The 18,742-nt window shown below is 40.7% G+C and overlaps 1 protein-coding gene across 2 annotated transcripts in view; it reads right to left on the bottom strand.

Annotated features, from left to right (window-relative positions):
• Positions 1-18,742, bottom strand: part of PIWIL2 (piwi like RNA-mediated gene silencing 2) — a gene marked incomplete at both ends in the record, with an annotated part of 67,473 nt that overhangs the window by 36,734 nt on the left and 11,997 nt on the right. For both annotated transcript variants that reach the window (XM_079706920.1, XM_079706919.1), the window contains 4 exons: positions 157-297; positions 2,033-2,122; positions 2,823-2,907; positions 3,484-3,672. In XM_079706920.1, the coding sequence (XP_079563046.1) occupies positions 157-297; positions 2,033-2,122; positions 2,823-2,907; positions 3,484-3,672 (505 nt within the window). The remainder of the gene's footprint in view (positions 1-156; positions 298-2,032; positions 2,123-2,822; positions 2,908-3,483; positions 3,673-18,742) is intronic.

The following is an 18,742-nucleotide window of genomic DNA, read 5'->3' as shown; positions in this document are numbered from 1 at the left end:
GAAATTCAAGTATTATGACTAGGACCAAAAAAAAAAAGTGTAATTATAAAGCAAAAACTACAAAATAAAGACAAGATAGGAAGTTATCACCTAGTCTCACAAAGCTCTAAAATCTTTGGTTAATGCTGTTTCCTACCATCATATTTTCTGGTTTACCTTATGTACATCCTTCTGCAGACAGAGTCCCCAACGTGTCAGTTCACTGTTGGCTGTCTCATTTTTTGCAATTCTCTGTAGCAAGCATTTCAAAGCATTATGGTGCTGTCTGGGGCTCAGGTTGATCTGCTGGGTCAAATCCTAAATAGAACCAAAATTGAGATACTAAGTTATTACTTTCTCCAGTATGAGGTTAAATAAACCCTAATGTATAACAAATTTCCATGGAAAACCTCCTTCCCATTGAAATCTACAGAAATTTTAAAATATCTCCAAGGGCTTTAATAAATATCTCATAATGTGCATGAAGTGCAAGGTTAAAATGTCAACCATAAAAGAATTGGGTTTTTTTTATTGAAATATAGTTGATTTATAATGTTGTGTTAATTTCTGCTGTACGGCAAAGTGATTCAGTTATACATATACATACATACTTAAAAGTAAGTATTTAAGGGCCTCCCTGGTGGCGCAGTGGTTGAGAGTCCGCCTGCCGATGCAGGGGATACGGGTTCGTGTCCCGGTCTGGGAGGATCCCATATGCCGCGGAGCGGCTGGGCCCGTGAGCCATGGCCGCTGAGCCTGCGCATCCGGAGCCTGTGCTCCGCAACGGGAGAGGCCACAACAGTGAGAGGCCCGCGTACCGCAAAAAAAAAAAAAAAAAAAAAAAAAAAAAAAAAAGTAAGTATTTAAAATTGTCACTGTTTTTTTCTTATAACATCTAAATCTTATTCTTTTTCTCAAAGCCATGTAAGGGGGCTTGATTACATCTATTTAATATCTGGGGCGGGGGGGGAAATGCCCTATGCCGGGCATGCAGGCAAACATAATGGAATGGAAAAACACATCCAGTCTTCTACTTTATGTCACATGATACTAGCCACTTAATGTCACCGTAAGACACTTGTTAGGTCCAGTGTGTGGCCCATAATAGGTGTTTTCTAATATTTATTGTTGAATGAATATCTAATAGGTGTGCATGAAGATTCTGAATCACGTAAGTGAGTTCTTTCTTCATTCTTCTGGGACTAATGAACTGTGCAGCTGTTGCTCCCTGTGTGGCAGTCATTAGGGCATTGAGTCTATGGGGCTATACAGATAGCCCCATAGATCATAAAATCATTACGTTACTGAGAGTTGTAAGGAAGGAGCCTTGACCTACATACTAAAAGCAGAAGTATCAGAAGGTAAACATGAAAGACATCTCTTACAGAACTTCATTTTAGCTCTTTATGATGTTACTAAAAACAATACGTGGCATCTGAGACAAGGCCGGGGTTCCAAAACTAGGACAGACAAGGACTGAGAGAGAGACAGCAGAGCAGTGTGAGGGTGGAAAGCCCCAAGCAGACAGTGTGGAGGTGAAGCCCTTGGGGTCTGGACCCACACTGCTGCAAACGTCTCTGCCTTCCAGCTATTTCCTACAAGACTGTGCCCAACATGAGACTTCCAGGACACCCCGAGCCCCACAGAGTAAACTTCTATCCTTTAATTTCATCCTCTCACTTGCTGACTTTTTGCTACATTATCTCCTCCTCCCTTCAAATAAACTGAAGGCTTACAGAAATGTTAAAAAAAATTCAGTGCTCTCAAAGAACCTCATTTATGGTCATATGACCAGCTTACAGTCATCCATCTGATTGGCGAGGGTGATGCCAGAACTATTTGTTTCCTTTTACTTTATAATCCAGTCGTTCTACTATTGTAACAACATTCCAAAGAAAGTTCTGATTGGCTTTTTCACAGTGTGTGGGAAGGGACACAGATTATGCTTTATATAGAGGAAAAATGAACCTGCCCAGGTGACGTGCAAACCTGGCCCAGTTCTAGCTGTATCTGCTATCAAAAAGGTCTTTGGTTCAAAGCAGGCACTTCTTACCTTCATGGCTCTAAAGTCCTTCTTCATCTTCTCAGGGATTCCAGTCATGAAGGAAAGCTCAGGCAGCAGCAGGATTTCGCCTTTTAGCAGCTTTGAGGAGAGAACAGAGGGAAAGCAAGGCAGTAAAAGAGGATCTTCTTCCCCTGACCAGTACAAGACCTCCCAGGCCCAGAGCTGGTCTTGCAGGTGTATCACTGGCACACTAAGGAACACAAACCCCAGAGAAGAGTGCAGGAAACACTACAGGTGTTTTACCCTTTTCTCCCTCAAGTCACGATAGCCTGTTGTATTAGGTAAAGAGAAAAATATTCAAATTGTCAAAAGGAGAGAAAAAACTAGAAAAGCTAAAAGTTTTGTTCCACTTCGGCCTCCAGATAAGCTGAGACAATACCTCCTATCAAGCTGGTGCCTCTGTCTCATCTTAACCTATTGATCTTCAGTCTCTACTCTGAAAACAGGAGTCAGGTACCAAGGCACTTTTCCCTGGCCCCCAGTTCTATTAAAATGCCTGTAACTTCCCTAATGGACCCAGTGTTTTCATCTTCTTTAGCAGTAAATTCTCCTTATTCCTTAACCTAACTCGCTCTATGGATGTTTAGTTCCTCACTAAGGAGACTGCAAAAGCAACTCTGGCTAGAGGAGACAGACAAAACCCTACACAGCTTTCCCCAACCACACTGCAATCATAGCTCCACTGTAATCACAGGTCCCACGGCTCCCAGGGCTGATGGGTGGAGAACTTAGATGGAAGCACAGGCCTGACACCCTGACCCCTACACCTCCAACTCACCATCCCTTGGTTATTCTGTCGCTCACTGGGCCTGTAGATCAGCAGTGGCTGGTCCTTTTCCTTTACTGTGATCCCATAGTTTTTGCTAGAGCCGAACAGAGGCAGGGGAAAAAGTTAGAAGCAGCATCACCACTCTTACAGCATCACAGTCAAAGTGTTAACCAGGACTGAGGTACACAATCTGCATTATACCCTTGTCAAGGATCCATCAGAAACTCACCAGAGCATACACATAAATGGAAAAAGCAGGCTCAAGTTAACGCTGCAATTAAATAGAGGGGAAATAGGATAACAGTCCAGGAAAGAATTTGTTTAAAAACTGTATCAGGTTAAAGGGCTTAGGTAACTAAAAAGGCAAAATGATAGTCAAATGATTAATGACTTGAATTTAATCTCTCCAAACAGACTTGTAAACAAAACAGCAAAGAAAACACAATTCGAAGCCCTGAGATTAACTTATGAAATAACTTCCAAAAAGTACTGAAAGAAATAAAACTGTAAGGGTAGCAAATTCAGGTCAAATCCCACAAATGAGCTCATCAATCTTGGGTGCATTACCAATCCAATTATTTTTGAAGTGTCCTGTTGTGTGCCACTCCTGCTAGAGAACAGGAGACTACAGCCCCAACCTGCAGGCCCAAGCCCAGTCTCTTCCCTCTACCTGTAGTATTCCAAGAATGTAATCTCCTTCCCATCAGACATCGTGAAGCTATCTTTTGGAGTCTTATTCCAATCCACATCATCAATACGATAGGTACGATTGTTGTATCGGGTTATGACAATACTGCCAACCAGAAGCTTAGTGCACTCGTCCTGGAAGTCTTCTTTGTGCTGTTGGTACATGGCATGCCTTTGGAAAAAGACAATAAACCTGTGGATCATATGCAGTATACACAGAGTAGCATGAAAGGCATAGGGGATGCAAATAAGTACTTTAGAGTTACAATCACAACTACATAGCACCAAAAGGCGCCAGCTGTCTCTTTTAAGAGATAGGACCCTCATCTCTTTCCTTTTTAACATTACCCAAAAAAAGTGAAAGGACAGGGCTTCCCTGGTGGCGCAGTGGTTGAGAGTCCGCCTGCTGATGCAGGGGACATGGGTTCGTGCCCCGGTCCGGGAAGATCCCACATGCTGCGGAGCGGCTGGGCCCGTGAGCCAGGGCCGCTGAGCCTGCGCATCCGGAGCCTGTGCTCCGCAACGGGAGAGGCCACAACAGTAAGAGGCCCAGGTACCGCAAAAAAAAAAAAAGTGAAAGGATAAAAATGAAATTAAAAACAGCAACTATAAATTGATAAAATTCACTGTATTCCTTAAAATAAGGTACACTAATCATCAAAATAATTTGTATCATTATTAGGAGATAGTCTACAGAAGAACAATAAAACATTCTTTAAAGTATATTTGCCCTTTCTAGCTGACAGAAGAAATTACAACTACCTTTCAGAAGACACCACTGGTGAAGATGCTAAATATGAAGAGATGGAAAGACTCACCACAGACAAATGCACTCTCGAGGCAACCTCTGTAACAGTGCCATGAACAAGGTAACAACAGAAACTCACAGAAAGCATGTCTGAGCATGCACAGGGAGTCAAGGAAAGTTTACAGAGGCAGGTGATACCTGAAGGAGCAACCTGCCAGGCAGAGACGCCATAGCAGCTGGTAGGTAACACCCTAGGCGGAAGCACAGGTATGCAGGGGACAATTAGGGATCTGGGACTGGGGCGAGCAAGGAGGTGAAAAAGGGTCAGAAGATGGTCAGTGTAGGCTGAAGACAGACAGGGACCAGATATGAATTCCTTTGTGGGTCAGAGCATGGACCATGGACTCGTCTATGGGCCAATGTCAACTAGGGTACATTCCTGAGGAACACTGGTCCCTTGAGAGGTCCTGAGGGGGGTGAAAAAGGTTCTACAATCAAAAAAGTTGAGTCCATTCTGCATAATATAACCCCTTCTTAGAGGTTCACAACACACATTACCACAACAGGCTGATAAAAAAGAGAAACATATTTAGTTTCATTTACCTACAAATTTATTGAACCACAGACTCCTCCTTCCCTTTTCCCTTTTAGCTCACTGAACATCTATTACCATTGTAGGCAATTAGTATCCTGCAGAACTTGCTGCAGTAAGTGATGAAAAACCATCAGAAACCTGAAACAGTTCAACACTGACTACAGACCCTGGAGCCAAAGCCTGGGTTCAAATCTTGGCTCGGCCACTTAGCAGCACATGAGACCCTGAGCAAGTTACTTAACCTCCTTGTGCCTCAGTTTCCTTGTGTGAAAGTGGAGTCAGAAAAAACTACCTAACTCAGTGTTGCTGAAAGAACTCCATGACTTTACACATATAAAGCACTTAGAACATAAAGTTGTTTTGAAATAAGGTTAGAGACTTTATCTCAGATAGTTTCATGAATTTTTGCTTCCTATTTGCACAGTTTTAGTCATCAATACATTTTATGCTTGTCTAACTCACTACTGTCTATTAAATGCCTGCAACATTGTAGAAAAATTAATTAAAAGTATTTTTAATCAAAACCTTCAACTATGTTAATGGTTCCATAATACTATTTCACTAAGTGGAGGGTACATTAATTCACTGGTTTTACTTTTTAAATAATAGTTCTATTGCTTCACTCTTAACAAATAATTCTGGATGAACATCTTTTATAAAGATTCTTCTATACTTAAAATTGCTTCTTTGAGACAGATTTCCCATAAGTGAAATCACTAGATTAAAAGGTTAGAACTGGACTTCCCTGGTGGCACAGCGGTTAAGAATCCACCTGCCAGTGCAGGGGACACGGGTTCGAGCCCTGGTCCGGGAAGATCCCACATGCCACGGAGCAACTAAGCCCATGCGCCACAACGAATGAGCCTGCGCTCTAGAGCCCACAAACCACAACTACTGAGCCTGCGTGCCACAACTACTGTGGCCCGAGCACCTAGAGCCCGTGCTCTGCAACGAGAAGCCACCGCAATGAGAAGCCCGCACACCGCAACAAAGAGTAGCCCCAACTCGCTGCAACTAGAGAAAGCCCACATGCGGCAACGAAGACCCAACACAACCAAAATAAATAAAATAAATTTTAAAAATATTTTTTAAAATTAATATGTAAAAAATTAAACAATAAAACTAGATGAAAACATAGATATTCATACACTCTTGGGGAAAAAAAATCCCCACAAACTTCAGAAAAGATGGATTGTTCTGTAGTAATGGTAACAAGTAGTCATAAGAACCAATTTTAAACCTGCTTAATTAATCTACATCAACTCACCTCAGAAAACACACTTTTGCAAGCCAACTCAACCAGTGTCATCCCCTTGTTTCTGGAAATGAGGGAATGATAATCCAATAAGCATCCCACCAAGCGCTAATCAATCAATAGTCTCACCTGAGCAACAATGCTTTTACAGACGATGTTGACCTACTTGGCCCGTTTTAAGTCTGCAGTCCTGAACTACACACTACTCAAATACAGTACTCTGTATAAGATCAACAGTCTCTTACTGTAGTAAGCAGTAAATCAGCTTTCTCTAAGAGGTCTCATCATCCTTTGATAATTCTGGAGGTCTCAGCAAGATAACTGTGAAAACTCTTCCCAGGCAACACTCCAGAGAGTCTCAAGCCAACAGATGCACTCATTGGGCCCCTTATGCTTAATTCCACTGTGCTTCAGATCTGCTGCCAAGTTAGTCAATCCCAACAACCATCTGAGGTCTAACTAGTTTCATTAGGCTCTGGTTGCTTTAATAATATTGACCTTTCAGTTTAGAAGTGCATTATCTGGTATATAATTAGACCTAGTTCTTTGTACAAGGTTTTTAGGTTTTTTGTTTTGAAGATATACTATTTGAAAATATTTTTGCTATTAAACTGATTATTCTTCATTTGCTTATTTTGCTTTTGCTATTACTTGTCAATATGCATAAAGTCTTTCATTCGTTTTTGTTCTGTCCTGGATTTCCTTGTCTCTGTTAAATGTACAAGGGAGTGTTCTATAAGGAATGGATAGAGGCATAAGCCAGATAAGTCTTGAAACCAAGCCAACCTACTCCTGAGACATTATGGTTGGAGGGCCATTAGATCAGCAACCAATTTGTGAAAAAGCAAATTTCTCAAATGTCATGAAGGCATTCCTTGTCAATTTGTGAAAGAAGGTGACTTTGTTTATTTAGTTCAAATTCCAGGGTCAATGATAGTTGGGTCACTGATCTCATGGCCCCTTCCTATCTGTGGTTGGAACCTGAGATACGGTTCACAAACACACATCCTTAGACGACCTTAGTGCTTCTTTCTCTTGTTTGTCATGGGTTTGCTAATGTCAAAGTCTCAACATCTCCCTGCTTCTGATATAAAGACACACTACAATCCTAACTCTTGCACTTTCCTTGGTAGATAGAAAAAAAAATATTTGAGTTAAAGTTAAAATGCCCAAAGTGCACATGTGACCTTCTCCAGTATAGATCACATGCTAAATCATAAAACAAACCTCAATAAAAGGATAGAAATATACAAAGTAATTCCTCTGACAACCACAGAATGAAATTAGAAATAAATAACAGGAAGAAATTTGGAAAGTACACAAGTATGTGGAAATTAAACAACATATTACCCTAGATAATCAATGGGTCAAACAAGACATTACAAGGGAAATTAAAAAATACTTTGAGTTAGATAAAAATGAAAACACAACATAATCAAACTTATGAGATACAGCTAAAGCAATACTTACAGGAGAACTTATAGCTGTAAATTCCTACATTAAAAAGAAAAAATACCTCAAATAAATAACCTAAACTTCTACCTTGAGACACTGGAAAAACAAGAGCAAACTAAACCTGAAACAAGCAGAAGATGAGATGACAGGGGGCTGGGAGCCCATGAGTAGCTTCAGGATTGGGGATGGTCCCCAGAAAAACTAAGACATAACCTAGCCTTTCAGCCCCATAACTGAGAACTTTCAGCTCCACCTCTCAATTTCTGGGGAGGGGAGAGGGGCTGCAGATTGAACTTGGTCACCAAAGACCCAATGATCTAACCAATAATGCCTACATAACAGAACCTCCATAAAAGCCTCTAACTGATGGGTTTGGGGGAGCTTCTTGATTGCTCAATTCATGGAAGTGCTGGGAGGGTGGGTGTGCCTGAAGAGAGCATGGAAGCCCCCGACCCCCTATTCTCCTCCACTGCTCCAAGCATTTCTTCCATTTGGCTCTTCCTGAGTTTTCACCCTTTATAATGAACCAGTAATAGTAAGTTTTAAAACATTCAAAAATAAAGCAAGCAGGGCTTCCCTGGTGGCGCAGTGGTTGAGAGTCTGCCTGCCGATGCAGGGGACATGGGTTCGTGCCCCGGTCTGGGAGGATCCCACATGCCGCGGAGCGGCTGGGCCCGTGAGCCATAGCCGCTGAGCCTGTGAGTCCAGAGCCTGTGCTCCGCAACGGGAGAAGCCACAACAGTGAGAGGCCCGCGTACCGCAAAAAAAAAAAAAAAGAAAGTCAAATAAACACTTTTTTAAAAAGTTGTGCTTACACTATACTGTGGCCTATTAAGTGTGCAATAGCGTTGTCTAAAAATTGTACGTATCTTAATTTAAAAATACTTTATTGCTAAAAAGTGCTAACCATCATCTGAGCCTTCAGCCAGTTGTAATCTTTTTGCAATAGTAACATCAAAGATCATTGATCGCAGATCACCATAACAAACATAATAATGATAAAAAGTTTGAAATATTGTGAGAATTATCAAAATGTGACAGAGACACACAAAGTGAGCAAATGTTGTTGGAAAAATGGTGCCAACAGACTTTTTTGATGCAGGGTTGCCACAAACCTTCAACCTGTAAAAAACACCATAATGCATAGTGCAATAAAATGAGGTATGCCTGAATAGCGAGACTGCTGAAAACCAAAGGCCAAAAAAAAGATATAATACCTTAAAAAAGTTATGCCATTAGCAGATTCCACACTAAAGGAAATACTACAGGGGGTTCTTCAAGCAAATGGAAAATAAGATAGAATCCTAAGAGATGCAGAAGAAATGAAGAACCAATAAAATTTCAAAATACTGGAGTAAAGAGGGGCTCCCAAAACTCCCAAGGGAGCATGTGGGAGAAACAAAGATTCTGGAATCAGAAATCAGAACGGAAGACGGCAGAGAAGGAAGACTCTGAGCTCACCTCCTCTCATGGACACACCAATATTACAACTATTTACAGAGCGCTACTGATAAGAAAGACCGGAATCCACCAGAAAATACCTTCTACAACTGACGATATAAAGAAGGAAGCACAATGAGATGGGTAGGAGGAATGGAGTTCTGATACAATCAAGTCCCATACCCTTGGGTGGGTGGCCCACAAACAGGAGGATAATTACAATTGCAGAGGTTCTCCCCAAGGAGTGAAGGTCTGAGCCCTGCATTAGGCTTCCCTGCACAAGGGTCCTACACCAGGAAGATGAGCACCCAGAATGTTTTGCTTAGAAGGCCAGTGGGGCTTCTTTTTTCAGGCGATCCAAAGGGCTGTGGGGAATAGAGACTCCACTCTTAAAGGGCTCACACAAAATCTCACATACTCTAGGACCCAGGGCAGAAGCAGTAATTTGAAAGGAGCCTGGACCAGACCTACCTGCTGATCTGGAGAGTCTCCCAGAGAGGCAGGAAGCAACTGTAGCTCACACTAGGCACATGGACACTGGCAGCGTTTTAGGGAGCTTGTTCTATAACATGAACACTGGTGCTGGTAAGCACCACTTTGGAATCCTCCCTCTAGCTTGTTAGCCTCAGGACCCAACCCCACACCTCACCCACCAGCCTGTAGGCACCAGTACTGGGACACCTCAGACCTGGCAACTACCCAGGCAGGGAAACAGCCACATCCACCAGCAGGCAGGCTACCTTAAGACCCGCCTGAGCTCACAGCCACCACTGGACGTGACCTTCTCCACCAGATGGCCGACGACCTGGCTCCACACACCAGTGAGCCAGCACTATCCCTAGGACCCCCTGGGCCCCATTCCTGCATACCAGCAGGCTGACACCAGCCCCAGGAAATCCTGGGCCCCAGCCCTACCCACTAGCAGGCCAACACCAGCTCTAAGATACCTTGGATGATTCAGCCAACCACTCCGGGATCCAGTCCCACTCACCAATAGGCTGGCATCAGCCTTAGGACACCCCAGAACCTGCAGTCAGCTGTGTCAGGAACCAGCCCCAATCATCTGGGAACACCAGTCTCACAAACACCCATGCCAGAAGCCAGCTGTGCTCACCAGTGAGCCAGCACTCGTCCCAGGACACCCTGGAGTTCCACAGCCAGCCACCTTGTGACTGGTCATGCTAATCAGAGGCTGGCAGCCTCTGCACAATGCAGGGCCTGGCAACCAACTGGACCAGGGCCAGGCACACCTACCAGACCACCCACAATAGTCAGTCCACCACAACTGAAGGACCCATGCAGCCCACATGGGGACACCCATAGGGCACATAGCTCTGGCGACCAGAGGGGACCAAGCTGCTGGGGCACATAGAATGTCTCCAAAAAAAGCCACTCCACCAAAGTCAGGAAATATAACCAACCTACCAGATACACAGAAATAAAAGCAAGTTAGGCAAAATGAGGCGACAGAGGAACATGGCCCAAATGAAGGAACAAGATAAAACCAGAAGAACTAAGTGAAGTGCAGACAGGCAATCCACCCAGTAAATAGTTCAAGGTAATGACCATTAAGATGATCAAAGAACTCAGTAGAAGAATGGATGAACAGAGTGAGAAGTTTAAAAACGAGTTAGAATACATAAAGGAAAACCAAAAGAAGCTGAAGAATACAGTAACTGAGATGAAATACACTAGACAGAATCAACAGTAGATTAAATGATACAGAGGAATGGATCAGCAAACTATAAGTCTGAGGCATGCAAATCACTGAAGCTGAACCAAAAAAAAGCAAAAAGAATAAAAAGAAATGAGGACAATTTAAGAGATCTCTGGGACAACATCAATTGCAATAACATTCGCATTATAGGGGTCCCGGAAGGAGAAGAGAGAAAGAAAGGGGGCAGAGAACATATCTGAACACATAATAGCTGAAAATCCCCCCTAACGTGGGAAAGGAAACAGACATCCAGGTCCAGGAAGCACCAGAGAGTCCCAAATAGGATCAACCCAAAGAGGACTATACCAAGACTCACTGTAATTAAAATGGCAAAAATTAAAGATAAAAAGAGAATACTAAAAGCAGCAAGGAAAAAGCAACAACTTACATACAAAGGAACTCCCGTAAGGCTATCAACTGACTTTTCAGCAGAAACTCTGCAAGCCAGAAGGGAGTGGCACAGGAGACACTGCTTTGGGAAACAACCCCAGTGTTCTCCTTACTTGCTGCAAGTAATAATAAATCCTTCCCTCTCCCAGAAAAAAAAAAAGGCGGGGGGGGGGGGGGGAGTGGCATAATATATTTAAAGTGATGAAAGGGGAAAATCTAAAACCAAGAACACTCTGACCAGCAAGGCTCTTGTTCAGATTTGATGGAGAGATCAAAAGCTTTATAGACAAGCAAAGGCTAAAAGAGTTCAGCACCATCAAACCAGCTTTACAAGAAATGTTAAAGGGATTTCTCTAAGCAAAAAAGAAAAAGCCACAACTAGAAACATGAAAATTATGAAAGAAGAAAGCTCACTGGTAAAGGCAAATATACAGTAAAAGTAGTAAATCAACCACATACAAAGCTAGTAGGAAGGTTAAAAGACAAAAGCAGTAAAATCATCTATATCCACAGTAAGTAGTTAAGTGATACACAAAACAAAAAGATAAAAATATGATATCAAAAACAGTAATCATTGGGGGAGAGGAGTAAAAAATGCAGAGCTATTAAAATGTGTTTGAAATTAAGACAGCAGCAAATTAAAATAATCATATATATAATCATATATATAAACCTCATGATAAACACAGACCAAAAATCCATAATAGATATACACAAAAAAGAAAAAGGAATCCAAACATTAACACTAAAGATAGTCATTAAATCACAAGGGAAGAGAACAAAAGCAGAAAAAAGTAACCAAAAAGAACTACAAAAACAACCCAAAACAATTAACAGAATGGCAATATGTACATACCTACCAATAATTACTTTAAATGTAAAGGCACCAAATGATCCCATCAAAAGACAGAGGAGCTGAGTGGATACAAAAACAAGACCCATATATATGTTGCTTACAAGACACTCACTTTAGATCTACAGACATACATAGACTGAAAGTGAGACGATGGAAAAGTATTCTGTGCAAATGGAAATCAAAAGAAAGCCAGGGTAGCAATACATATATCAGACAAAACAGACTTTAAAACAAAGGCTGTTAAAAGAGACAAAGAAGAATACTACATAATGATCAAGGGATCAAGCCAAGGAGAAGATAAAACAATTATAAATATATATGCAACCAACATGGGAGCACCTAAACACGTAAAAAAAATACGAACAGACATAAAGGGAGAAATTGGCAGTAACAAGATAATAGTAGGGGATTTTAACACCCCACATACATCAATGGACAGATCACCCAGAAAGAAAATTAGTAAGGAAACACTGGCCTTAAATGACACATTAGACCAGATGAACTTAATAGATATATATGGAACATTCCATCCAAGAGCAGCAGAATACACATTCTTTTCAAGTGCATATGGAACATTCTCCAGGGTAGATCACATTCTAGGCTACAGAACAATTCTCAGTAAATTTAAGAAAACTGAAATCATATCAAGCATATTTTCTGACTATAACACTGAGACTAGAAATCAACTACAAAGGGAAAAAACTGCAAAACACCAAACACATAGAGGCTAAACAATAAGCTACTAAAAAAGGCGTCACTGAAGAAATTTTAAAAATACCTGGAGACAAATGAAAAAAAAAAACACAATGATCCAAAATCTATGGGACATAACAAAAGTAGTTCTAACAGGAAAGTTTATAGTGATACAAGCCTATCTCAAGAAACAAGAAAAATCTCAAAGAAACAACCTAACCCTACACCTAAAGGAACTAGAAAAAGAAGAACAAAACCCAAAGTTAGTAGAAGGAGAGAAATCATAAAGAACACAAGCAGAAATAAACAAAATAGAGACTAAAAAGGCAACAGAAAGGATTAATGAAACTAAGAGCTGGTTCTCTGAAAAGATAAACAAAAGTGATAAACCTTTAGCTAGACACATCAAGAAAAAAAAGAGTGCCCAGATCAATAAAATCAGAAGTGAAAAAGAAGTTACACTGTCACCACAGAAATACAAAGGATTACAAGAGATTATTACAAACAACTATGTGGATAAAATGGACAACATAGACGAAATAGACAAATTCCTAGAAATGTACAACTTCACAAGACTGAACCAGGAAGAAATGGACAATCTGAGCAGACCAATTACCAGTAATGAAATTTCAATAATAAAAAAACTCACAACAAACAGAAGTCCAGGACCAGATGGCTTCATAGGTGAATTCTACCAAAAATTTATACAAGAGTTAACACCTATCCTTCCCAAATTGCTGCAAAAACTTGCAAAGGAAGGCACATTCTGAACTCATTCTATAAGGCCAGTATCACCCTGATACCAAATCCACACAAAGATATTCCCAAAAAAGAAAATTATAAGCCAGTATCACTGAAAAATGTAGACACAAAAATTCTCAACAAGATATCAGCAAACTGAATTCAACAATACATTAAAAGGATGTATATACCATGATCAAGTGGGATTTATTCCAGGGATGGTTCAACATTCACAAATCAATCAGTTTGACACACCACATTAACAAACTGAAGAATAAAAATCATATGATCATCTCAGTAGATGCAGAAAAAGCTTTTGACAAAATTCAACACCCATTTATGATAAAAACTTTCTAGAAAGTAGGCATAGAGGGAACCTACCTCAACATAATAAAGGCCGTATATGACAAACCCACAGCCACCATTGTTCTCAATGGTGAAAAACTGAAACCATTTCCTCTAAGATCAGGAACAAGACAAGGTTGCCCACTCTCACCACTATTTTTCAACATAGTTTTGGAAGTCCTAGCCACAGCAATCAGAGAAGAAAAAGAAATAAAAGGAATCCAAATCAGAAAAGAAGAAGTAAAACTGTCACTGTCTGCAGATGACATGATACTATACATAGAGAACCCTAAAGATGCTACCAGAAAACTACTAGAGCTAATCAATGAATTTGGTAGAGTAGCAGGGTACAAAATTAATGCACAGAAATCTCTCTCATTCCTATACACTAATGATGAAAACTCTGAAAGAGAAATTAAGGAAACACTCCCATTTACCACTGCAACAAAAAGAATAACATACCTAGGAATAAACCTACCTAAAGACACAAAAGACCTGTAAGCAGAAAACTATAAGACACTGATGAAAGAAATTAAAGATGCTACAAACAGATGGAGAGATATACCATGTTCTTGGATTGGAAGAATCAACATTGTGAAAATGACTATACTACCCAAAGCAATGTACAGATTCAATGCAATCCCTATCAAATTACCAATGGCATTTTTCACAGAACTAGAACAAAAAATTTCACAATTTGTATGGAAACACAAAAGACCCCGAAAAGCCAAAGCAATCTTGAGAAAGAAAAACAGAGCTGGAGGAATCAGGCTCCTGGACTTCAGACTATACTACAAAGCTACAGTAATCAAGACAGTATAGTACAGGCACAAAAACAGAAATAAAGATCAATGGAACAGAATAGAAAGCCCAGAGATAAACCCACGCACATATGGTCACTTTATCTTTGATAAAGGAGACAAGAATATACAATGGAGAAAAGACAGCCTCTTCAATAATTGATGCTCAGAATACTGGCCAGCTACATGTAAAAGAATGAAATTAGAACACTCCCTAACACCATACACAAAAATAAACTCAAAATGGATTAAAGACCTAAATGTAAGGCCAGATGCTATAAAACTCTTAGCGGAAAACAGAGGCAGAACACTCTATGACATAAATCACAGCAAGATCCTTTTTGACCCACCTCCTAGAGAAATGGAAATAAAAACAAAAATAAACAAATGGGACCTAATGAAACTTAAAAGCTTCTGCACAGCAAAGGAAACCATAAACAAGATGAAAAGACAACCCTCAGAATGGGAGAAAATATTTGAAAACAGAACAACTGACAAAGGAATAATCTCCAAAATATATAAGCAGCTCATGCAGCTCAACGTCAAAAAAACAAACAACTCAATCCAAAAATGGACAGAAGACCTAAACAGACATTTCTCCAAAGAAGATATGCAGATTACCAACAAACACATGAAAAGATGTTCAACATCACTAATCATTAGAGAAATGCAAATCAAAACTACAATGAGGTATCACCTCACACTGGCCAGAATGGCCATCATCAAAAACTCTACAAACAATAGGGCTTCCCTGGTGGTGCAGTGGTTGAGAGTCCGCCTGCCGATGCAGGGGACACGGGTTCGTGCCCCGGTCTGGGAAGATTGCACATGCCACGGAGCGGCTGGGCCCGTGAGCCATGGCCGCTGAGCCTGCACGTCCGGAGCCTGTGCTCCGCAACGGGAGAGGCCACAACAGTGAGAGGCCCGCGTACAGCGAAAAAAAAAAAAAAAAAAAAAAATTCTACAAACAATAAATGCTGGAGAGGGTGTGGAGAAAAGGGAACCCTCTTGCACTGTTGGTGGGAATGTAAGTTGGTATAGCCACTATGGAGAACAGTATGGAGGTTCCTTAAAAAACTAAAAATAGAACTACCATATGACCCAGCAATCCCACTACTGGGCATATACCCTAAGAAAACCATAATTCAAAAAGAGTCATGTACCACAATGTTTATTGCAGCACTATTTACAACAGCCAGAACATGGAAGTGTCCACTGACAGATGAATGGATAAAGAAGATGTGGCACATATATACAATGGAATATTACCCAGCCATAAAAAGAAATGAAATTGAGTTCTCTGTAGTGAGGTGGATGGACCTAGAGTCTGTCATACAGAGTGAAGTGAGTCACAAAGAGAAAAACAAATATCGTATGCTAACACATATATATGAAATCTAAAAAAAAAAAAAATTGGTTCTGATGAACCTAGGGGCAGGACAGGAATAAAGACACAGACGTAGAAAATGGACTTGAGGACACGGGGAGGGGGAAGGGTAAGCTGGGACGAAGTGAGAGAATAGCACTGACATATATACACTACCAAATGTAAAACAGATAGTTAGTGGGAAGCAGCTGCATTGCACAGGGAGCTCAGCTCAGTGCTTTACGACCACCTAGAAGGGAGGGATAAGGAGGGTGGGAGGGAGATGCAAGAGGGAGCGGATATGTGGATATATGTATGCATATAGCTGATTCATTGTTAATACAGCAGAAACTAACACAACACTGTAAAGCAATTATACTCCAATAAAGATGTTAAAAAAAACACAGAAAACACAATGAGATAGCACCTCACACTTGTCAAAATGGCTATCATCAAAAAGACCACAGATTGGGGCTTCCCTGGTGGTGCAGTGGTTGAGAGTCTGCCTGCCGATGCAGGGGACACGGGTTCGTGCCCCGGTCCGGGAAGATCTCACATGCCGTGGAGCGGTCTGGGCCCGTAAGCCATGGCTGCTGAGCCTGCGCGTCTGGAGCCTGTGCTCGGCAATGGGAGAGGCCACAACAGTGAGAGGCCCGCATACGGCAAAAAAAAAAAAAAAAAAGACCACAGATGGGGCTTCCCTGGCGTCACAGCGGTCAAGAATCTGCCTGCCAATGCAGGTGACACATGTTCGAGCCCTGGTCCGGGAACATCCCACATGCCGCAGAGCAAATAAGCCCGAGCGCCACAACTATTGAGCCATAACTACTGAGCCTGCACTCTAGAGCCCACGAGCCACAACTACTGAAGCCCGTGTGCCACAACTACTGAAGCCTGCGCACCTAGAGCCCGTGCTCCGCAACAAGACAAGCCACTGCAGTGAGAAGCCCACGCACAACAAAGAGTAGCCCCCACTCGCCATAACTAGAGAGAGCCCGCGCGTAGCAAAGAAGACCCAATGCAGCCAAAAATAATAAATAAATAAAATAAATTTAAAAAAGAAAAAAAAAGACCACGGATAACAAATGTTGGCAAGGATGTGGAGAAAAGGGAACCTCTGTACACTGTTGATGAGAATATAAATTTGTGCAGCCTCTGAGGAAAACAGTATTGAGGTTCCTCAAAAAACTAAAAATATATCATATGAGCCAGCAATTCCACTCCTGGGTACATATCCAAAGAAAACACTAATTCATAAAGATGCATGCACACCATTGTTCACAACAGCATTATTATTATTATTGTTTACAATAGCCAAGATATGGAAGTAACCTAAGTGTCCATGAACAAATGAATGGATAAGGAAGAACTGAGATACACATACACACACACACACACACACGAGCATGCGCGCGCGCGCGCACACACACACACACACACACACACACACTGGAATACTACTTAGCCATGAAAAGGGAATGAAATTTTGCCATTTGCAACAATATGGATGGACCTGGAGGGTATTAGCTTAGTGAAATAAGTCAGAGAAAGACAAATACTGCATTTTATCACTTACATGTGGAATCTAGAAAAAACAGACTAGTGAATATAACAAAAAAGAAAGAGACTCACAGTTAAAGAGAACAAACTAGTGGTTACCAGTGGGAAGAGGGAAGCGGTGAGGGCAAGATAAGGGTATGGAATTCAGGGGGTCCAAACCATTATGTACAAAATAAATAAGCTACAAGGATATAATTAGCACAGGGAACATAGTCAATATTTTATAATAATTTTAAATGGAATATAATCTATAAAAATTTTGAATCACTTCGTTGTACATCTGAAACTAATATTGTAAATCAACTATACCGCAATAAAAAATAAACTTAATTTCAAAAAAGAAATCAGAACGGCTTTAGATTTTTTCAACAGTAAATCTGAAAGCAGAAAGAAAATGGAGCAAAACTGCAGTGGCATTTTCTGGCATACTTTCTCAACAAAAGTATTCTGAAATTAATCTGGAAAATAAATGTGAAAAATAGTTATAGGAAAGAAAAAGGAAGATAGTGGATGTAAGAGCAAGGTGGAAGGACTTACCTTACCAATACTAAAATATATTACTAACCATAATAATTTTTTAGAAGTGTAGTACCTACACAGCATTTAACATATCAAATCTAAAATTAAAATATGAAAAAAAAGAAGGGATGAAGCACTACTAAAATCAAGTTTGGGCTTGCTCAAAAGGTACAAATGAGGTAAAAAAGATATAAGGATGGTGTAAGAGGTGGTTGTTTACTCACCTACAGAATGAAAAAATGGAAAAATTCAGAAATAAGGTGTATTCAAATAGAGCGTTACTATGATAACACCCAAAGAGTTAAGTTTAAATAAGGAAAGAATATGTGAAAGAATATGTGAACATGAATAAAGATTATACCGAAGGGAAAAAAAAAACCAGTGGAACCATGATTTTTAAATTCCAAGGGAAAATTATCTCCAATCTCAAATTTTATGCCCAATCAAACTAAGGTAAAATAAAGAGATTTCAAACACGTAAGAGCTCAGAAACAAGAGAGTAAACCAGGAAGAAGTCGTCATGGGATCGAACTACAGGATACCTGTGGTGAGAGGGAAAGGGAGTCTTCACCACAGTGAAGGGGAATCCCAGACAGTAACTATCAGCTACGCTGGAGAGCAGCCAGTCCAAACTGAAGCCACTCAGGTTTTCACAGAGATTTCTAAGATGATACCGAATTCTGTGGGTCGTTAAATGCGTTACTGAGAACTTAATAGCAACATATGAAACCTAACCTTCTTTGTTCATTACCCTTTGAGAAA

Source organism: Hyperoodon ampullatus (genome assembly GCF_949752795.1).
Source record: "Hyperoodon ampullatus genome assembly, chromosome: 6".
Lineage (NCBI taxonomy): Eukaryota > Metazoa > Chordata > Mammalia > Artiodactyla > Ziphiidae > Hyperoodon > Hyperoodon ampullatus.
This window is presented reverse-complemented; position numbering and strand designations above follow the sequence as displayed.